The sequence below is a fragment of the Pinus tabuliformis genome, chromosome 7, assembly GCF_031772625.1.
Source record: "Pinus tabuliformis cultivar Carrire ecotype Pingquan chromosome 7, CPIR1, whole genome shotgun sequence".
Taxonomy (NCBI): domain Eukaryota; kingdom Viridiplantae; phylum Streptophyta; class Pinopsida; order Pinales; family Pinaceae; genus Pinus; species Pinus tabuliformis.
The window spans coordinates 2,037,731,032-2,037,753,862 of record NC_142293.1 but is presented as its reverse complement, the minus strand read 5'-3'; the positions used below and the strand labels follow the sequence as shown (position 1 = coordinate 2,037,753,862).

Below are 22,831 nucleotides of genomic sequence, written 5' to 3'. Positions count from 1 at the left end.
AGAGATGAGTGAGATTACCTCACACTATCACTAGAAATCTTGCCTGATCCAGACACTGAATGGACTACCCTTGGTTGCCTCTGCGCTGCCACTGCGTCAACCCAACGTCACAGCCTCTAGGGATAGTGTCACCCCTTCTGTTGATTAATTTGCTGCCTAAGAACTTCGATTTTCACCTCCCAGTATCACACCTGGGATTCCTGCTCTGTTATCAATTCCCCCAACAAATTTCGGACCTCCTCAAGGCTTTTCGCTGCCTTTGCATCAGCCTACGCTGGCTAGCTTAGCCACAACACTGCCTCTCTTGGATCTCTCTCTGCGTTCTCTGCTAAGTATTCTCGAATCAAGAGAAATCTCCAACCGGAACTATCCCTGCCCCTCACTGCAAAAGATCACTTCGAAATTCCCTCTTGCAGCTGCTTTGCTTCAAAAATTCGATCTTCTGATCTCTACTTGATGTATCTTCCAAATGCCCCTCAGCCTCCTCTTGTAATCAATCTATTGAGAACCAACAGCCTAGATTAGATCCTAATGAATGGCTTAGCTCATTTTGGCTTGATCCTCGTCTTCTTCTAGAAGTTTCACCCACATTTAGATTAATACCCTTTAATTATTTTAATTTCCTAAGTTTAGACTTAGGCACCCATTAAAAATAATTAATTATTTTAATAAAACTGTCTGTGGGTGGAATTTCCCAAAACGATTTCTGGGTCTTTTGGAATGCATGCATCCAAGCCTCTCTGCAAAATTTTGAGGCTTCGAGCACATCCGATGCTACCAGAAATCAACACTCCCTCTTAGCGAGGAATGTGTTGTAGTAATGCAATCTGCTAAAGCATCACCCTTCTCTGTGACATTTCCCTCTACACCGTTGATGTCTGACACCTCTGCCCACCAACTACTGCACAAATGTTGCATCTGTATTGTTGCTGACACTGCCACTTCCAACACTGCATCTTACTGCAAATCCCTCTCAAATTCTGCATCCATGCTGCTGCTGGCACTACCACTGCCAACTGCATCTTCACTGCAACCTTCTCCATTTGCAGCTGTTATTGCATCACCAACGAAAAAGCATCCAAAATTACTAAACTAGTGTTCAACATGATGCATCTTGTTGCTAGAGTTCTAACTGTTGCTAGTCTCTGCGTTGACCCTCTAAAGCCTCTGTGCTGCTACTGACCTCTGCTCTGTGCCAACTGCACTGCTACCAACTCTAGCTCTGTGTTGCTTAGTCTCTAGCACTCCTAGTTACTGCAACGGTCACTTCAACACTCCTCTACATCAATTGATTGGTCCATCCTGCTACTTCTGATCTGGGCTCCCGTAGCAAGGTATTGATCTAAGAGGTGGACTCCTCAAGGATCTTGCCCATTTGCAATTCTTTCGAACTACAGTTCTATATCACACCACCTCTGGGCGATCATGGCAAACTCCTCGATCTGTGCAGATGCAGCATTCGGGTCATGCTTCTCGTCCTTGTCCTTCTTGAGAGGACACTGTGTAGCGTAGTGACCCAATTCGCCACACCGGAAGCACTTGATCTTCGAAATATCTTTCTTTTCTTCCGCTACTCCTACTACCCCTTAGATGTGAGGGTTGCATTCTCTTCCTCCTCCTTGGGCTTCGACCCACTGTTGTTGCTGCTATTGTCAAGCTTGCACTTGACTAAGTCTCTCCTCGTCTCTTCCTGCTGCACAGCGACCCACATTCCTTCCCAATCTAGCAATCTCTCTCTCTGCCCATGATGCTTTAGACACACTTGCCACTCTTCTGAGACTAAATTTAGAGCCAACCTTACCATCTTGGTAGGCTGAGGTGTTGACCCCACAGCTGCTAACACGTCTCGAGTTTCCTCAAGCTTTGCAAGAAACAGATCAACGCGTTCCCCCTTCTTCATTTGCGTGGATCTCATCTTTTGCTCCAACTACATCTTCCGTTGCTCGGAAGATCCCTGATATAGTGTGCAAAAGGCATCACACATCTCCTTGTCAGTCCCTTTCCTTGAGATGTGACATACTACATGATCCTTCACTCCATCGAGGATCATCCGCTTGGCCTTCACCATCTCTCCCTTTTACTTCTTGAGCAACTCTGGATCCGCGGGGTCAACTACCACACTGTTGATGTAGATCTTGAGAAAATGTTCATCCAGAAGGCATGACATCATTGCCTTCCAGATCACATAGTTGGATGTACCATCCAACCGATCTTGATCTCTCAACCCACTGGCTACCATCTCTACCAATCGAAAAAGTCGAATGACCTCCTCTTTCCTTTGCGCTGCTGCTAGGCTAACCTACACACTCCTTGCTGGTGTTAGTAGATATGTTGCCCCTTGTTGCTGCTCAGTGTTAGTGTCAGTCTTTCCAGCCTTCCTCCAGTGATCAAATATGCTCTTACAAAGTGGTCTCAGAGTGTCAAGGTCAAATTTTGTCATTTCAGTGAGTCTTCAAGCAAAATTTGGTCACTAGACATTAGGTCTAGGGTTTGCTTTCACTCCTTCTAAAGTTGTCCAAATGTCGGTCCATGTCATCATTCTGCTGAGTCTATCATCATTCATAGGGTTGTCATTATCATGTCAATGTCCAATGAGTCATTTTACACCTTGTTCATGCTTCAGTTGCGCCTAGGTAAGTTCATTTCCCTCTCCTAGGGTTTTGAAGGCAATCTCTCTTGGATGGTCAAATCATTAGCAAAACTTGTATCCAGATGTTCATACACCTTCCCCTATCCTTCATGTACCTTATCAAATGTTTCCCATCACTGAGATCCCCCAAATTCTTCATTTTCGCATAAACCCTAGTTTCTTGCTACAACCTGGCAATTTTCTAGGTTGGACCTGTGTTTTGCCCTTTTGGACCCCTTCCCCTCACTGGATTTCTGAGATTCCACTTTCCCCTACTTCCTAACATCCCTCCCCACTCCCAAAAATTTCCTTAAGAATTTACAAGCCCCTCATCCCCTTCATTGCGCTTCATTTCCACAAAGTTCCTTGTTTCACACATCGCGATAAGTTTCACTCAAAAGATGTTTCAGAGCAATCAAAGATGAATTTTGGAAAACTGAGAGAGGTTTTTGTCCACAACGTGCCAAAGAAGAAAAACCTCCTTCACTTTTTACACAGGTTTCATGGTTTTAGAGAAATGTCAAAAATATTGTTGCCTCAGGAGAATCGAATGCACCTCTGAAGTGACTTTGGGAAAATCAAGTTTTCTCCTAGCTTGGTTGGCCAACTGACTTTCTTGATGAGTCAAATGATAACTAGACACAAAGAGCTTTCCACTGAGCTATCATGAGCTCAATTTGGAGTTGAGGAAGGCATTCAAAAGTTGCCTGCAACAGCACTCTGCCTTGAGGCGGCCTCATTTGGCATATTTTGACCAGTATTGGGAGATTTGATTTTTGACATGGCAAATGAACTCCAAATTGAAAAATTCCAGTTGTGTTGGAAAGTAGACTCAAAGACCTTTCTAACGAGCTATCCTGCGCCCGATTTGGACACAGGGAAGGCCTGCAAAAAGCATCTGAAAGTCGCGCTACGCGTAGGGCTCAGGCGTGCTACGCGTCAGGGTTTTGGCTCAACGCGTAGCGCGCCGCGCTACCCTTAAGTTGGGGAGGTCCATTTCACAAAAACTCAACATTTTTGGATTTGTCATGACAAATTACACTTGCTCAACCACTATCAAGACATTTCATGGAGATTTGAGCCCCCAAAAGGTCAAAAAAAAGCAAAAAATGACCTTCTGCCACTTTTTGGACACACAGGAAGCAGTCTTGGGAGATTGCAATTTTGGAGGGGCAAATGGCCACCAAATTGAGAAATTCCACTTGGGCTGGAGAGTAGACATCCAGACCTTTCCAACAAGCCCACTTGTGCCTCATTTGGATGTCGGAAAGTGCTTCAAAAGTGGGCTGAAAGGCGCACTACGCGTTGAGAAATGGCGCGCTACGCGTTGGGAAAATTTGCCAGTTTTGCACCTTCAGCTTAGGAAAATGCAGCATTGACTAGTTTTGACTTTTTGGTGGGATTTTTCATCCTCCTTGATGTAATTGATGTAATTTCATGTTGACATGACACTTATTTACCTATTCTAGATGATTCATTCATAAAATAGCAAACATTTAATGAATGAATTGGTTTCCTAGCTTATAGAGGCAAGTTGTTTTGATTGCCTAGATTATAGTGCTTTGTTTAGAATTGGTTGAAACAGCTTCTAGGATGATGAGCTCGACCCCTAGAGGCAAGGGAATGGATTGACTTGCCTATATTATGTATTTTCTTAGTCATTTTCAGAGGTTGGAGAGGTTGGACTCTTGAGGGATAAGCTTAGACTGTTTTACACTTTGTATCTCTACAATTTTGGCAAAGGAAAGACCAGGATTTTGCAGCACTATTTGGGATTCCTGTGGTTATTTGTGTTGATGGTGTGTTTCTCTCATGTACTTGTAAGTTCGTTATGTGCATCATTTTCTTACTATTCTCTTCTACAAATTAAGTAAATGAAATGTTAAGGTAAAATTCATGGTTTCTATGCTCTGCCTTTAAGTTTGCTTAATATCAATGTTTTCATCTGTTTAAGGAGAACTCTCGATGGTTTCTTGCTCTCCTTAGCTCCTCACCGGTCATATCCATCCATTCACTTATTTCAAAGGCATCAAGACAATCTCCTACCTTGCCCCAAAAAGACCTCTGCAAAAACTGTGTCTCATTCCTGCACCCAAAATTGTCGTGCTCAGTTTTCCAACAAAACCCTAAAAATTTAAAATCAAACTTTCCCCATCAGTTTACTAGCCTAACATCAGTGTTCTTTATTGGTCATCTCAGCCCTTTGAAGACCTTTTGCCGAGATAGACCCGGAGAGAACCCTCTCCTGTCCCGTAGGGCTAGCTACGAGGCTAAGTGGTTTGATGTTGCCTTGGATTTTGTCTTTTTCAGCCTGAGGCCAAATTCAAGCGCTAACACTCAGCAAATGAGAATTCAAATTCCCTTGTTGGGAATTCTCTAAGGAAAATATTCCATTAGGTGTCTCTCTTCTTCCTTCTGACGTCTTTCAGCCCAGCAACTTCTTGCAGAAACTACGTCACACCAGAAACCCCTATGCGCTAAAGTTGTTGCTTTGCTCCTTCTGCCGCTGACAAATCTCGTTTTGGAAATTCTACCTCTCTGTCGACTCACTCAGAGAGAGATTTTCCACGAAGATCTTGCCCTCCTGGCCTAGACTGCGCAAACCCTCTGGGGATTCGATTTGCTGCCTTTGCAGCACTTCCACTTCCCTTCTTCCTTCTGTGTTGGGTTCTTCCGGGGTTCTTCCGGCTCTGTTCTCTTGTTTCAGCTGCACCTCTGATACCATGTGAAAATTTGGAAGCCCAAATTTCTATTGCAGCAACTGATTATGTTCCTTCTATTTGTTAATTACTGAACAAAATTATCTACTGTTTCCTACAGTAAACACTGAAACTAATACACTGCAGCCTTCACCATTAAAATAAAATGTGGAAACAATAAACTGAACAAGAAACAAATACACAACACATCTACACAGTTATTTTTGGACAAATGTCTCCAGAAAAACCCAATGCGGGAAAACTGGTGCAGCAGCTGAGGGTTTTATTATTATGCAATAGTTTTTCTGAATACAATCTCTAGATGCCTTGCTGGCTATCCAGTACAGAGAATTTTACTGACAGAGAGATGAGTGAGATTACCTCACACTATCACTAGAAATCCTGGCTGATCGAGCCACTGAATGGACTGCCCTTGGCTGCCTCTGCATTGCCACTACGTCAGCCCAGCGTGACAACCTCTAGGGACAGCGTCACCCCTTCTGTTGATTGATTTGCTTCATAGGAACTTTGATTTTCACCTCTCGGTCTCACACCCTGACTTTCGGCTCTATTATCGATTCCCCCAACAAATTTTTCAGACCTCCTCAAGGCTTTTCATTGCCTTTGCGTCATCCTACGTTGGCCAGCTTAGCCATAGCACTGCATCTCCCTGATCTTTCTCTGCCTTCTTTGCTGAGTATTCCCGGATTAGGAGAAATCTCCAACTGGAACTATCCTTACCCCTCACTGCAAAAGATCAATTTGTATTTCTCTCTGGCAACTGCTCTGCTTTAGAAATTCGATCTTCTGATCTCTACTTGATGTATGTTCTGAATCCCCCTCAAGCGTCCTCTTATAATCCTTCTGTTGAAAACCAATGGCCCAGATTATATTCTAATCAATGGCTCAAATTATTTTGGCTTGATCCTCGTCTTCTTCTAGAAGTTTCACCCACAGTTAGATTAATACCCTTTAATTATTTTTTTTCTAAGTTTAGACTTAGGCACCCATTAAGAATAATTAACTATTTTAATAAAACTGTCTTCAAGTGGAATTTCCCAAAACGATTTCTAGGTATTGTAGAATGCATGTGTCCAAGCCTCCTTGCAAATTTTGAGGCTTGGAGCACATTCATTGCTACCCAAAATCAACACTAGGTGGATATATTAATAGCAGGTTGAGTCGGAGATGGAATTGGGATCTAGGTATTGGGGGATCTATTCATGTTTGGATTGCATGGAGGCAGGTTGTAGCACAGTGGTTCATATGGGATCTTGGTATCAGTTTGCAGATGCCTTTGCAGTGGACAGATACGGATTGCTTGAGGACAAGGAATCTTGGGGTGGGAGGATTTATCATGTCCCCGTTTTTATTTTCCTCTATAATATAGCCAGGATGGGTTTTCAGGGTATGTGATGGCCAGGTCGCAAGAGCATGATTACATTGTTAGGGTTTCGGGGAGAGTTTTGAGGATTTTTTATGGGTTCTAATGGCATTCGCTTGATGTATTCCATCATCCGCACAACTTGCCTTTCCTTTTGTTGCATTTCGACAACTTTCAAAAAACGGGGTTATAATTAGACCTAACTTAATTAATTACGCTCGAGGTGGCATTCCGAGAGGATCATTTGATGAAACACCTCAGCGTAGTAGCTTGTTGGAACCAAAACAAGGAGATTTGCAGGATGGGATGCGAAGAAGTGACTTCCAGTGGCCAAAGAGAGTATGGTGGATGATTTACCATTTTCCCATATTAAAAAATGACTTGAATTATTCATTTAATTAAAAAGGTAAAAATAATTAATTGAAGGAATAAGGGCCATAAGTGACTTAAGTGAAATAAAATAACATTGAAAAGTCACTTAAGATATAGTCAATGGCGGAGCTTCTAGAATAATAATAAAATAAGATACTTCTAGAAGTTTGGAGATCTATCTATGGAGTCTATAAAAGGAGGAAGGGAAGATCATTTCGGACATCCTTGAGTTGAGTATTTTTCTTGTGGAGAGGTTTGGGGAGCCGGGAATTCCCAGTTTCACCAGTAGCCCTAGGACAGAAACGCTTGGGTGATTCAGTGAGAGTGGGCAAGAACCCATCTCTCTCCTTGGTGAATTCATCCAAAATTCACAAGTTGTGCTTAGCAGTTCAGTTATTTTGGTGGCCCGATTCAATGTTGTAGCAAATATTTTTGGGATGCCATTCTCAGCCATTTTCAGCATTTGCATGTACTATCTAGTATCTATATTAATAAAATAAGGCTGAGTTATTCTGCATGTTTATCCTGTTTATTCTTCAGTTGCTAGATATATTTCCAATTTGTTGTTGATTTTGTGGTTCAAAATTATGCACATTGTTTATTTAAATTAACGGTAAATTTTCTAAAGTAAAATCCAGCCAATTGATTAATTTGAACATTACAGGCTTGAGGGATCAAATTTCTTAATGAAATAGTATTAAACCAACCTCTGAAATGAATAGGCACAGTGTTCTCGTTTTGACTGTTTAACCGTCTACACATTCATTTTAAAGCTCAAATTCCACTGTTTTCTCGGCATTTTCATTTTACATTGCGATAAATATATGGTTTTAAAATATGGTTTTAGAAATTCTACATTTCATGAGCAATCTGTATATTCTTCAGTGTTTCACTAGCATTGTTTTAAATTTCACAAAGTCCTTGTTACATATCAGGTTCATGAAGAAGTACAACGATTAAAAGTTTTATTCTCCTTTAAACTTTTAGGCTGAGAAAAATCTATTTTGGACATCCAAGACCATCCCCCACAACCAGTAGGGTCGAGTGAAATGCTGTTGATACTATTTTCAAGATGCAGTAGTCTGGTATAAGAAGAAAAAAGTTAAAACACGAGGAAAATTATTCTTGTATGACTTTCCTTCTTTCTGACTGAATGTTGGTAATACGAAACATTCTATTCAGATTTTTTAAAAATTATATGGCATTGTTTCACTTACTGTCAAACCTGTTAGTTTTTATTTTTTCACGAGGAAATTATTTCCTTGCTTCAGTTGCTCTTATCATTAAGGTTAAAAAATGGTAGAATATATTCTTTGGATAAGAAATCAACATCATTTTGTAGCCTTGAAATGGGCAGTTGATTATGAAGTTAAGCACATTGATGGTGGAAGAGTGGGCAGATTAGAGACCATCCAGGGAATCGAGTTTGACAAATTATTTCCACCTGCTAATGGAACCAAAAATAGGCTCCGGAAAATTCATCACAATGTTACATTTATGGTTCCTATGCAGTGGCCCTAAGTGGTCTTCCAGGGGGTCTGTCACCCAGCTTTGGTGCCACATTAAAACTAGATAAATAAAGAATTTCATTTCATTTCAAGTCAATGTTCATCTATAACTGTGAAATTCTGTTACATCATGCTTTTGGAGTAACAGTAGGTATTCCTGCAGGTGCTTATTGCTGATTGTACTTTTTGCTTCAGTCGCATTAACCTACCATTTCGGTCATTTGTTGAAAATTAATATATTTATCTTATCTTTTCGGTTATACCTAATAGCTGTCAAATTACTGTTATTTGATCCCTCTTTTGCCTCGGCTTCATGCATTTTTTTGGGGGTTAACTTGTTTCCTAGAAACACTGGTGAAAGTAGTTCGAGAACTGGATGCACTGATTTATTCGTATCTACACATTATTAGCAGTCATTCACTGACTATACTGTAGAAGTGTTATTTTAAGATGGAATATTAAGGATATTGTCGACTTTGCAGATGGTACTTCACCTTGCAGAAGTAAGTAGACATTTTGGATGCACAGAGATTTTCAAAGAACCTTCAAAATTCGCGTGGTCAGATTCTTATGAGGAGCACTTTGATTTACCTCATCGTTTGATTCTGTTGATCACAAATAGGCGTGTCTTAATGGTTCAGGTTAGTATATAGAGCTTGTCCTTTTACAGATTAGCTGTTTAACTAACTGTTTTTAGAATTGTGGCTTTCATAAAATGATTGATGTTGTTTTTTCAGTGCTCATCATCGAACAAGACACTTACAAAGCCTTGCAAAATACAATGGGATGTTCCATGGGATGAGTTACTGGCCTTGGAATTGGTTAAAGGAGATCAGCAAAAGCCTTCTCATGTAATTCTGCATCTAAGAAACTTTAAAAAATTTGAATGCTTTGTCCGGGTTATAAAAGTCCTTGCAGAGAATGACCAAGAAGGGACAAGCCAAGCAACAGTGATTTATTCTTTTATACAAAGGTTGTGGAATACTTACCAGTCAAGGAAAAACGGCTGTGATTTCAAGGTGAGATATATGTGCCAGTGTACTATGACATTTAATTATATAGTGCACACCCCTTATTAAGAAAAATTGAAGCTCATCAAGATGACAGGAGATTGGTAGGAAGGCCAGAAAGAGTGACTCTCTCTCTCTCTCTCTCTCTGTTATTTGTGTTCTGGCCCTACCAAGAGGGAGACACTGTTAAAAGAGGATGATAATATGTTTATTTGAGATAATATATTGGATGACTTATTGACGTATGATAGTTATTTGATATGCCATTTATTATCCCTTCTTTCATGTGTTTCTTTTTTTCTTGTCCATTATGTAGGTTTCTTTGTATTATTCTTGGAATTTTCTAGGAGTTGTATGGGCACTCCCACATTGTATTCATACTGGTTGTACTCTTCAGTCTCATTGACCTACTTTTGTGGTCATTTATTAGACATCAATAAAATTATCTAATATGTTGATATGTATTAGTAATTTAATAGTTGTAAATAGCCTCTTAATTGGAAATATATTAAGGATGCAGCCACAGGGAAGTGCCATATTCTGGTTTCCGTGTCTTCAATCAACCACTGGTCATTTATAATATTATAGATGTGAATTCTGTCTCACTCCCTCACTCTCCTCTCTCTCTGTCTTGTGACTGTACCAATAGAACTAGTCTGGAAAACTTTTGTGCATCCTCCAACGATGTCCTTAATTGTGATGCAATTGTTCTCTCTTTTAATATACAAGGCTTTCATTTCATCGACCTTCCCTGCCTAAGCAACTTAGTAAACCTGTAAGAGGAATTTTGACGGAGGAATCATAAACTGTCCTGAATAAACAGGACTATAACTATCTGAATGAAGGCTTTTGTGAGTAGAGTTATTGAAAGATCTATCTTCGGGATCCATTACATAAGTCATTTAAATTGTCGATGCGTTTCGAACCAGCTAATGTGGCTCATCCTCAGGACGATTAGATGAACCAAAATAGCTGGTTCAAAACGCATCGCCAATATAAATGATTTATGTGATGGATCCAGAAGACAGATCTTTGAAGTACTATAACTATTAATATTTTTCTTTTGTTTGATATGGAAATCAATATTATTGTAATATTCACTACAACTAATGTAATTATCTCTTGTTAACAGATGCTGAGCAATCAACAACAATTCGCTTCCTCATCAAACGGAGTATCAGATAGAAGTTCAATTGCAGATTCTGTCAGTGTTGTTGGTGGCCAAGCAGAGATAAGTTCTCAGTGTCTGGATAGCAGCAGTATTGAGTCATTCAAGAAGAGACCCTTATTAGGACTTAGTTCCAAATGCAATGAAGATGGCAGATTCAGAGTGCATACTGTCAATTTTCAGAATATTTGGAGCAGTGAACAAGATTCGAGAATCCGATGCACACTTTGTCCTGAACTGGTATGTTCTATATTCACTTGACAACAACCTTTATAGTGTTTGTACACTGAATTCAAACAATAATATATCCTTGGGTAATAAATTGGTCCAAATGTTTTATGTTTGTAAGGGTAAGGTTCTTGAGCTGAATTCCAAGCACATGGGAAACAAAGAATAATACTTTTTTTTGCCACCAGCAGAAATTTTCTGTATCTCTAGTTTTCTGCTTTTGATGCACCCAAAGACAGGATCAAGGATCTCTGAAGCAAATGAATCTGCTCTGTTGTTGCTTGAATTTCCTCACTATTCTGCTTCTCTTTTTTGTAGCTTTCTACCATTTTAGGAAGCAGTTCCTCTTAGGACTTAGAGATATGAAGCTTGCATACATTATTAATTGAATGTGTAAAATATCAATTGCAACGAATGATACATGGTTGTTTCTGCATTGCTATGTCACCCCATACAAGTGTGTGAAACTCACCATGCATAGTTTATGCAATGAATAATCTCACACTATAGAAAAAACTATGTGGTTAGGTTAGCAAAGATCTACGCATCCTTCAAAGACCAGTGCACAAAACACTGTATTACCCTTCTTAGCTCTTCCATGGCTCCAACCCACCACTTAGCGAACACTTATAATATGTTTTATGCCAGTGCCCTGGATCAAGGTTGCTAGAGTGTGGAGCAGAGCAGGAGTGTTGGGAGTACCATTTTCCAAAAATTCTCAGGAGTGAGCCATCTTGGGAGCATATATATTTATAGATTCCTTCTGAAAATATATATATATATATATATATATGCACTTACATTTAAAACAATATGCAGAATCCTCAATTATAGTACATTAATGAGTAATCCCTCAAGTGTCGACCATCTAGAATCTGGATTCTATCAATTACAAACAAACATAAAAATATTTAATGCATATAATAGAAAGTAGACCAATAACATATGGAATGAAATAGGTTATCTAGCAATTGTCAACAATAACATAACTAAATAGTTATGTTTAGAAAATAGTTGTGGGGTAGCAATACCATGCATGTTCCTATAAGTTTTTGTAGCATCAGATGTGTTCTAGCCACAAGATTTTGTGGAGGGTAGAATATATGTATTCTCCAATACCCAAAAATCGTTTCTGGAAATTTCACCTAGAGACAACTCAATTAGATTTATTAATCAGTTTTTAATATTTCCTAAGTCTAAACTTAGGAAATATGATTAATTAATCAGAATTAATTAAGCCATGGCGTGAATGTTCTAGAAACTCACACGGATCTGGGCCATCTATTATGTTTTAATCTTGGTCGTTGGTGCTCCAACAGAAGATTATAAGAAGAAGTTGATGGTAGATGGAGAACACACCAGTGCAGTTACTCAATTGCCCAAGCAAATCGATTTTCTCAGTGGCTAAAGTTCAACAGAGAAGATAGAGCTAGAGGGTGAGTTGTAGGATAGAGAGAGAGGGTATCAACAGTGGTCCGGGAGGTGCAGGATGAATTCGGGAAGAGACAGCATGAGGAGAGACACAACCCACTAGAGCACTGCGCAAAGGGTAATGCAGAGACACTAGCGTTTGGGCAGAGGGTGCATCTCAGGGCCTGGGAGTCACTGTGGAGATTGAGAAATTTGTTACTAAATTTCTCTTAGTATTCTTCCTCTGTTCTGCTGTCCAAATTCAATTACTGCTGAAAAATTAATAAAGAAACCCTCATCTTCTACACCAGTTTTCCCGCATTAGCTTTTTCTAGGAACAATTGTCCAAAAATGACTATGTCAATATCTTTATGTATGTGCTAGAATTTCTCTAATTTTCCAACATTTATTTTTCTTTCGCAGTATTTGTTTTGTGAAGGCTGCAGTGTATATGTTTCAATATTTTCCGTAGGAAACTGCAAATAGTTTGTTTAATTAATTTAACAAAATAGAAGATATATTATCAATCGCTACAGTAGGATTCTGGGTTTTGGAATTCTCATGTGGTATCAAATCACATATAGAAGCCAGGGAGCTCAATTGCAAAGAGAACGAGCTTCACAGCACTGCGTAAGCAGTTGCTCGAAACCCTAGACGCTGCGCAGTCCCCTTGGCCAGGAGGGTCAGTTTTTTGAGGAAATGTCTATTTCTCTGAGAGAGTCGACAGAGAAATTAGATTTTCCAAATCAAGGATTGCTAGAGGCAGAGGGAAAAGTAGTATTTCTTTTGCAAGGTGGATTTCCAGCTGGCACGCAGTATTTTGCAGTAGCAAAATCAGTGTTTGGAAGGAAAGGAGAAATAGCACAAAAAATCATGGATAGAATCAACAGTTAGGAAGCCTCAGAATTATCTACCAATTTGGAGGATGAGTTTGCGTGCTTGTCAGGTTCGGCATCATCTAGTGTCTGGTACTCTGATAGCGGAGCTTCAGCTCATATGTTAGGAGTTAGAGAATATTTCTCTAGCTATCAGGAGGAACAGATGGACTTCTAGATCACTATGGGCAACATAACTAAATGTGCTTTGGTAGGGGGAGGCACCATAGAATTTCAAATAGAAACAGGAACCAACACCAACGCTACTAATGTACTGCGTGTGCCAGGATTGGGTATGAACCTAATTTCAGTGTCCCAGTTACAGGACAAGGGGTACGATGTAGATTCCGTGGGGAAGAAAGTGTATGTCAAACACTCTAGCTGGAAGAAGGTGAGACAGATTGGAGCTCGGAGCAACAAGTTATACATGTTGCAGCTCGATTCTCCAATGGCACTGATAGGCAGTGATAATAGTAGTGGGAAGGAGTTGAACGAACTATGGCATAGGAGGATGGGACATTTACACCATGGAGCTTCTTGTAGGATGCTCAGAGAAACTGTAATGGGAGTTCCAGTTCTCAGCGCAGAACATGATGATGTGTAGAGGATGCGTACTTGGGAAGTACACAAAGGCAACATTTCCTAGAAGTGACAGCAGAGAAAATAGCATGTTGTGATTGATACACTCATATATTTGTGGCCCTATGTCCACTAAAGCTCTTAGCGATGGCAAATTATCCATCACCTTTATTGATGATCATTTGAGGAAGCCCTGGATCTGCTTCTTAAAGACCAAAGATGGGGTCTTTGATCAGGTCAGAGAGTTCAAGGCTCTCGTAGAGAACGCAACAAGGAAAAATATCAAGGTACTACGTTCAGATAATGGTGGAGAATACACAGATAAAGACTTCACAGACTGTTGTGCGAAGGAAGGCATCAAAAGAGAATGGACAACTCCATATAATCCTCAGTAGAATGGAGTAGCGGGGCGAAACAACAGAACAATAGTTGGGGTTGCAAAAGCTATGTTGTATAACCAAGATTTGCCTAGATTTTTATGGGCAGAGGCATGCAACACAACGGTGTACATTCAAAACAGAACAACTCATAGAGCATTCAGGAAGAAAATGCCAGAGGGGGTTTCACAGGAAAGTGTTAGTTTTTGTAGCATCGGATGTGTTCTAGCCACAAAATTTGGTGGAGAGGCTAGAATGCATGTATTCTCCAACACCCAGAAATCGTTTCTCGAAATTCCACCTAGAGACGACTTAATTAAAATAACTAATCATTTTTTAATGTTTCCTAAGTCTAAACTTAAGAAATTTGGTTAATTAAAGGGTATTAATTAAGTCATGGTGAGAATCTTCTAGAAGAAGACATGGATTCAATGTTGATTTTGGGTAGCATTAGATGTGCTCTAGCTCCTAAATTTTGTGGAGGGGCTAGAACACATGAGATCTCCAAGACACAGAAATCGTTTGGAAAAATTCCACCCGGATGAGGAGTTATTAAAATAATTAATATTTCTAATAGGTTCCTAAGTCTAAACTTAGGAAAATAAAAATAGAAAATAAAAATATTAATGGGTATTAATAAAGATATGGGTGAGAAGCTTCTAAGAGACAAGGATCATGTTGAAATTTGGTACCGGAGGACAGGTGGTTCCCTTAGGCTTTGATCTTTGGCCTAGGGAAAAGTGTCCAAAATAATTTAATTTTTCTCCTAAAGTGACTTTATAATTTTTTTTATAAAGTTAAATCTAATTTAAAAGTGACTTTAAGTGATAAAGTTACTAAGTCTAATTTTAAAGTGACTTTTATAAAGTCAATGAAAAATTAGAAAGGAAAAGTGACTTTGGAAATAAATGACTAAGTGGGTCTTTATTAAAGTGGGGTGAATTAAAAAATAGAAAGTGAGATTTAAATGAGCATTTAATCTCAGCCATTGATCTAAATCTATTTCAGCCATTGGATTTAGAGATCACCCAAAAGTCACTTGGATCACCCAAAAGTCACTTGGAGTTATATTAAAGGAGGAAAAGGTCATTCATTCTTTCATGAGCAGATTGGGAGAAGGAGAGCAAGAGAGCAAAAGAGATTTCTGAGCAGGGAGGAGAAGGAGACAGCAGCGTGGCACACATTCCAAGGCAGCAGTTGAGCAGATTTGTACAGCTAATTCAGCACTTTGCAGTTCGCTGATTTTTCTGCACACAAAACGGAGGTCGTACAGCATTTATTGTTGTCCTGTTTGCTGTAATTTCCAGATTGCTGTGAGGCACGGGAAAGGAGATAAGTTGTAAATTTGTTTGCTGATTTTTTGCTGAATAATTCTCACTTTAAAAAGGCAATTTTCAGAAATAAAGAAGAGCTCTCAAACTGGTTTTCCCCAAGAGTTGTAGGGGGTTTTTCCAGGGTCAAGTTGACCAAAAATATCAGTGTTTTAATGTGTTTTAATGGCTGTTTTTGATTGCTGATTTTTTAATTCTGCAATTTCCAGCATTCTGAAAAATTTCCAGAATTTGTGTTTTCAGCAATATTTATTTTTTCAATCTGTTAAATGTATGGTTATGGGAATGGGCATTTAACTACATGGGAGAAATAAGGAGAAACTGAAAACCGGGGTGGGAAAACAGAAATTTCTACATGGTATCAGAGCTTGAGTGCTGAAGGCCAGTTTGGGACAGCAAAAGGAAAAATTACAGTTGCTGATTTTTCACTCAGAAAATTCCAGCAAGCTGACTTTTCATAAACAACAGTTTTATCTTTACTACAGCAGTGTTATTCTTTCAGTTTTAGGACAGCAGGATGTCATTGGGATTGAGGGTGGAGGATAGGTTGGATGGGCATACAAATTACAGTGTTTGGAAGGAGAGAATGCAGAGTATCTTTGAGGAGGTAGAAGTCTGGGATATCATGGTGCATACCGCACAGAACCCTGTTGTTGTGCCCACTGATGTTACTCAGTTGGCTGAGTATAAAAAGAAGAACAATAAGGGTAAGAGGCTGATTCTAGACGGAATCAAAGACCATTGCATTCCTCACGTGAGAGGAAAGAGCAATGCCCATGAGATGTGGACAGCATTGTCCAATCTCTACCAGAGTACCAATGAGAACCGGAAGATGGTCCTGAAGGAGAAGCTGAAGAACATTAAGATGGGGAATGATAGTGCAGCTGGATATCTCACAAAGATTACCAATGTGAGAGATGAGTTGGCAGCGATTGGAGAGGCCATTTCATCCACTGAGTTGGTGCGTATTGCAGTGAATGGCCTCCCCCGTTCATGGTTGAACTTTGCTGATGGGGTTTGTGCACGTGAGACCCTTCCCACATGGGAGAGGTTTTGGGATGATTGTATTCAGACAGAGATCAGGAAAGGACAACTTAGGGCAGCCAAGCCAGTTGAGCAGGATGAGGATGTAGCACTGGTGGCAGGAGGCAAGAAAGGCAAAGGGAAGAAGCAGGCTTCCACAAGCGGTGGTGGAGGCAAAGGCAAAGGTAAAGGTAAACAGAGTAACTCACAGAAGGACTATTCCAAAGTGAAGTGTTGGAATTGTCAAAAGATGGGACACTATGCAGTTGTGTGTCCGGAGAAGAAGAAGAAGAAGGGGAAGAACCAGGACGTGGCAGCTTCAGCAGAGATTGAGGACTTTGCTGGTCATTTTGACCGAGAGTTTGCGTTCACTACGTGTGAGTCCTCTAGTGCAGTATCACCTGCCACACAGGTTCAGAGGGAGCATGCTTTTCCCTCGATTAGCGGAGCATCTTCAGGTATCTGGTATGTGGACAGTGGGGCTTCACGTCACATGACAGGAGTTCGGGAGTACTTCTCAGAGCTTTCAGAGAGTGGCACTGATATTGAGGTAGTACTCGGTGATGACAGAGTTGTTAGAGCAGTCGGGGTGGGTACACTGACATTTCAGAGGGAGTCCAGACCTCCCTTGAAAGTGTCAGATGTTCTTTATGTGCCAGGGATGAGGAAGAACCTCATATCCGTCTCAGCTTTGGAGGACAGAGGATATGAGGTACTGTTCAGGGGAGGACAAGTGTTGATGTATCCCAGGGGCACTCCAGCTGATTCAGCTAGAGTGATAGGTGTACGCCATGCAAAGGTGTATAAGTTTGCATTTCAGCCCCTTTTGGCATTGAGCAGTAGTACCGACAGCAGAGCTAGCAGTTCTGAGTTGTGTGAGATTTGGCACCGCAGGATGGGACATATGTATCATGGAGCCTTGAGGACATTGCGGGAGATCACTACAAGTGTGCCAGATTTCAGTACTGATCACTTTGATACTTGCAGAGGTTGTGCGATGGGAAAATTTGCCAAATCCCCTTTTCCCAGCAGTGACAGCAGAGCGACGGGGATACTTGATTTGATTCATTCCGATGTGAGTGGTCGGATGTCTCATGTTTCCTTGAGTGGATATGAGTACTATGTTTTATTCATTGATGATCACTCCAGGAGGACCTGGATTTATTTTTTGAAGACCAAGAGTGAGGTCTTCAAGCGGTTTCAGGAGTTCAGAGCTCTTGTGGAGACTCAGACAGGTCGAAAGATCAAGTCCTTGAGGTCGGACAATGGAGGAGAGTACACCCTTGGAGAGTTTGCTGATTATTGTGCGGAGGCAGGCATTAGGAGGGAGTTCACTGTTCCTTACAACCCCCAGCAGAACGGGGTTGCAGAGAGGAAGAACAGATCCATCATAGGGGCTGCCAAAGCCATGATACATGATCAGGGGTTGCCATTATTCTTGTGGGCAGAGGCCTGCAACACAGTTGTTTACTTGCAGAACAGGAGTCCGCATCGTGCCTTGGGGCACATGACTCCGGAGGAGGCTTTCTCTGGGAAGAAGCCTGATCTTGGTCATCTTCATATCTTTGGATGCATTACATACTCCTATATACCCAAGGAGAAGAGGACCAAACTAGAGCCCACCGCAGAGAAGGGTATCTTTGTGGGCTACAGTGAGACCTCAAAGGCCTTTCGGATTTACATTCCTGCACAGAGGAGAGTTGTTGTCAGACGGGATGTGAAGTTCGAGGAGGACAGGGCCTTTAGGAGGTCACGGGAGTTAGAGTATCTGGATCAACCAGACCCTCAGCAGCAGTTGAGTCAATCGCAGGGATCTAGTGGGTAGGGATCAGGAGGATCCGGAGGTACATCTATGAGGATGTCAGGTCCATCAGTGAGCAGTGGCTCGCCGAGCCAGAAGGGTGGTGCTCCGAGCAGCATGCAGAGCAGTTCACAGAGCAGTTCACTAGGGAGTCCACTGATGGACAGTTCACACGGTACCTCAGCTTCTACAGGTTCAGGTGCAGGCAGGAGGACAGCAGACAGACAGTTAGGAGTTCAGGCTACTGATGATGATGAGGAGGAGGAGTTTCATTCTCTGGTGGGAGAAGTGCGCTCAGGGAAGAAGAAGCCCAAGTGGCTTCAGGACACCTTGAGAGATGCCACATCTGTTGCTGAGCCGAAGAGGCCGGTCAGAGAGAGTAGACCACCTGAGAGGTTTTGTAGTTATATGGCGATGGTTACCAGCATCCTTGACTCTGAGCCTTCTAGCTATGAGGAGGCAGCTAGCCAGCAGGTCTGGAGAGAGGCCATGCAAGAGGAGTATTCTTCTATCATGAAGAATGATGTTTGGGAGGTGGTGCCGAGGCCTAAGGGCAAATCCGTGGTTACTTCCAGATGGCTTTACAAGGTAAAGCATGCTGCAGATGGCAGCATTGAGAAATTCAAAGCGAGGTTTGTGGCTAGAGGGTTCTCCCAGGTAGAGGGAGTTGATTATGAGGAGACCTTCGCTCCCGTGGCTCGATATACTTCGATCCGCTCCATTATATCGATAGCAGCAGAGATGGGTTGGAAGATCCACCAGATGGATGTGAAGACCGCATTTCTCAATGGCTTCATACAGGAGGAGGTGTACATTGAGCAGCCACAGGGCTTTGAGGTGCATGGGAAGGAGTCCCATGTGTGCAGATTGAAGAAGGCCCTTTATGGCCTGAAGCAAGCTCCCAGAGCTTGGTACTCCAGGATAGATGCATACTTACAGGGGATGGGTTTCACAAAGAGTGAGGCAGATCCGAACCTTTACTTTATTGTGATTGGTGAGGAGCCTCTCATTCTGGTGCTGTATGTGGATGACTTGATCATTACAGGTGCAGAGAGACTCATAGAGCACTGCAAGAGAGATCTTGCAACGGAGTTTGAGATGAAGGACATCGGCTTGATGCATTACTTTTTGGGTTTGGAGGTGTGGCAGGAGGAGGGGCATTTCTTCCTGGGGCAGGGGAAGTATATTGTGGACATCCTTAGCAGATTCCACATGGAGGATTGTAGACCCATGTCGACACCGATGATCACCAACTGGAAGAAGCTTCATGCTTCAGATTCCGAGCTGGTGGATCCCACATTGTACAGGCAGCTGATTGGTTCCTTGATGTATTTGGTCAACACTAGACCAGATATCTGTTTTGCAGTCAACACGATGAGTCAGTTTATGTGTGAGCCTAGGAAGGTTCACTGGGTTGCTGCAAAACACATTTTGCGGTACTTGCAGGGGACAGTGGATTATGGTCTGGACTACAGGCAGGGAGATGGAGTGAGATTGGCAGGATACACTGATTCTGATTGGGCAGGTTGTGCTTCTGATAGGAAGAGCACTTCAGGGTGCTGTTTTGGGTTGGGTTCAGCAGTAGTGTCATGGTTCAGCCGGAAGCAGCAGTCAGTAGCACTGAGTTCAGCGGAAGCAGAGTATATGGCAGCCAGTCTAGCTAGTTGTGAGGCTATCTGGCTTCGCAAGATGTTGTTTGGCTTATTTGGTCAGCCGTTGAGACCTTTAGTGATTTACTGTGATAATCAGAGTTGCATTAAACTCACGGAGAATCCAGTATTTCATGACAGGTCAAAGCATATCGGGATCAGATATCATTTCATCAGAGACTATGTTCAGAAGGGAGCTGTGAAGCTTGAGTATATTTCCACTGATGAGCAGGTTGCAGATATCCTTACCAAAGCCTTACCACGGGGCAAGCATGTCTACTTCAGAGACAAGATGGGTGTGGTGAGGAACACCTTCCTCGGTAAGAGGGAGTGTTGAAATTTGGTACCGGAGGATAGGTGGTTCCCTTAGGCTTTGATCTTTGGCCTAGGGAAAAGTGTCCAAAAGAATTTAATTTTTCTCCTAAAGTGACTTTATAATTTTTTTTTATAAAGTTAAATCTAATTTAAAAGTGACTTTAAGTGATAAAGTTACTAAGTCTAATTTTAAAGTGACTTTTATAAAGTCAATGAAAAATTAGAAAGGAAAAGTGACTTTGGAAATAAATGACTAAGTGGGTCTTTATTAAAGTGGGGTGAATTAAAAAATAGAAAGTGAGATTTAAATGAGTATTTAATCTCAGCCATTGATCTAAATCTATTTCAGCCATTGGATTTAGAGATCACCCAAAAGTCACTTGGATCACCCAAAAGTCACTTGGAGTTATATTAAAGGAGGAAAAGGTCATTCATTCTTTCATGAGCAGATTGGGAGAAGGAGAGCAAGAGAGCAAGAGAGATTTCTGAGCAAGGAGGAGAAGGAGACAGCAGTTTGGCACACATTCCAAGGCAGCAGTTGAGCAGATTTGTACAGCTGATTCAGCACATAGTGAAAGGCAGATTTTTGCACAAAAATCGAGGAGCAGTTTGCTGATTTTTCTGCACACAAAACGGAGGTCGTACATCATTTATTGTTGTCCTGTTTGCTGTAATTTCCAGATTGCTGTGAGGCACGGGAAAAGAGATAAGTTGTAAATTTGTTTGCTGATTTTTTGTTGAATAATTCTCACTGTAAAAAGGCAATTTTCATAAATAAAGAAGAGCTCTCAAACTGGTTTTCCCCAAGAGTTGTAGGGGGTTTTTCCAGGGTCAAGTTGACCAAAAATATCAGTGTTTTAATGTGTTTTAATGGCTGATTCAGCACATAGTGAAAGGCAGATTTTTGCACAAAAATCGAGGAGCAGTTTGCTGATTTTTCTGCACACAAAACGGAGGTCGTACAGCATTTATTGCTGTCCTGTTTGCTGTAATTTCCAGATTGCTGTGAGGCACGGGAAAGGAGATAAGTTGTAAATTTGTTTGCTGATTTTTTGCTGAATAATTCTCACTGTAAAAAGGCAATTTTCAGAAATAAAGAAGAGCTCTCAAACTGGTTTTCCCCAAGAGTTGTAGGGGGTTTTTCCAGGGTCAAGTTGACCAAAAATATCAGTGTTTTAATGTGTTTTAATGGCTGTTTTTGATTGCTGATTTTTTAATTCTGCAATTTCCAGCATTCTGAAAAATTTCTAGAATTTGTGTTTTCAGCAATATTTATTTTTTCAGTCTGTTAAATGTATGGTTATGGGAATGGGCATTTAACTACATGGGAGAAATAAGGAGAAACTGAAAACCGGGGTGGGAAAACAGAAATTTCTACAGATCAAGTCTGTTTTAATCTTAGTTGTTGATTAGAAACTCAATCTCGACCGTTGATTCGTCAACAGGAAAAGTATAAGAGTAGACTTGAGAGTCATTTGGAGATACCATGCAAATACTCAGTACCCCAAGGGAAATAGATTCTCAAGGAGGAGGAGTTTGATATCAAAGGGAGAGTTGTAGGGTGGAGGAACTGGAGGGCATTAGCAGCAGTCAATGATTGTGGAGGAGGTGACGCAGGGCATTCAAGAGACAATGCAAAGGGAAGTGCAGGAAGACAACACCACAGAGACACAGTCCTCATGCAGAGTGATGCAGAGTGACACAGAAGTGACACAACAGTGGGTGAAGGATCTCCAGGGTGTCAGAACCTCTCCAGAAGGAGGAGAAACTTTGTCTCAGGTGTTTTCTCTCAGAAGTGTCTCAGTTTCTTTGTGAAATAATTCCTTGCAAAGCGATTGTTGTTGAATATTAATAAAACCATCATCTGCGACACCGGTTTTACTACATTGGGTTTTTCTAGGGACAATTGTCCAAAAACAATTGTGTTGATGTCCTGACGATGAACCACACTAGTTGGTTCGAAACGCGTCGACAAATGGTATTCCATGTGATTTTCGCCGAAAAATCTCTCATAAACGTGATTGATTCGTGCTGTATATTACTGTTATTTTCTCTATGTAATTATGTGATAACTGCAGTAGAATTTATTTTAATGTTTACTAAAGGGTTTTAGTAAATAACTTATTGTGAGAGATAAGTAGGTGAAATAAATCAGTTACTGAAGTAGAATTTCGTATTAGAAATTTTCACATGGTATCAGAGCAGAGAACGGGCAACGGGATAGAAGAATCTCCTATGAGCCAAAAGCATGATGCGGAGGCATCAACTCAGAGGGACTCACGCAGATCTCCAGAGAAAGATGAGAGCACAAAGAACATGGATCACGATTATTCTATGTTAGCTTCCAGACTGGAGCAAGTTTTGCCTCCTTTCAGGCTTGGTATATAGATAGTGAAGCTTCCTGGCATATGACAGGAATACAAGAATTTTTTTTGAATTATCAGGAAGAAAGGATGAATTTTCAGATCACCAT

At 41.1% G+C, this 22,831-nt stretch overlaps 1 protein-coding gene across 1 annotated transcript in view; it reads left to right on the top strand.

Annotated features, from left to right (window-relative positions):
* The window catches only part of LOC149256692 (pleckstrin homology (PH) domain-containing protein), a 492,716-nt gene that overhangs the window by 448,060 nt on the left and 21,825 nt on the right, over positions 1–22,831 (top strand). Inside the window, 3 exon segments of the mRNA XM_089460839.1 lie at positions 9,075–9,233; positions 9,330–9,611; positions 10,735–11,010. Of these exon segments, the coding sequence (XP_089316965.1) occupies positions 9,075–9,233; positions 9,330–9,611; positions 10,735–11,010 (717 nt within the window).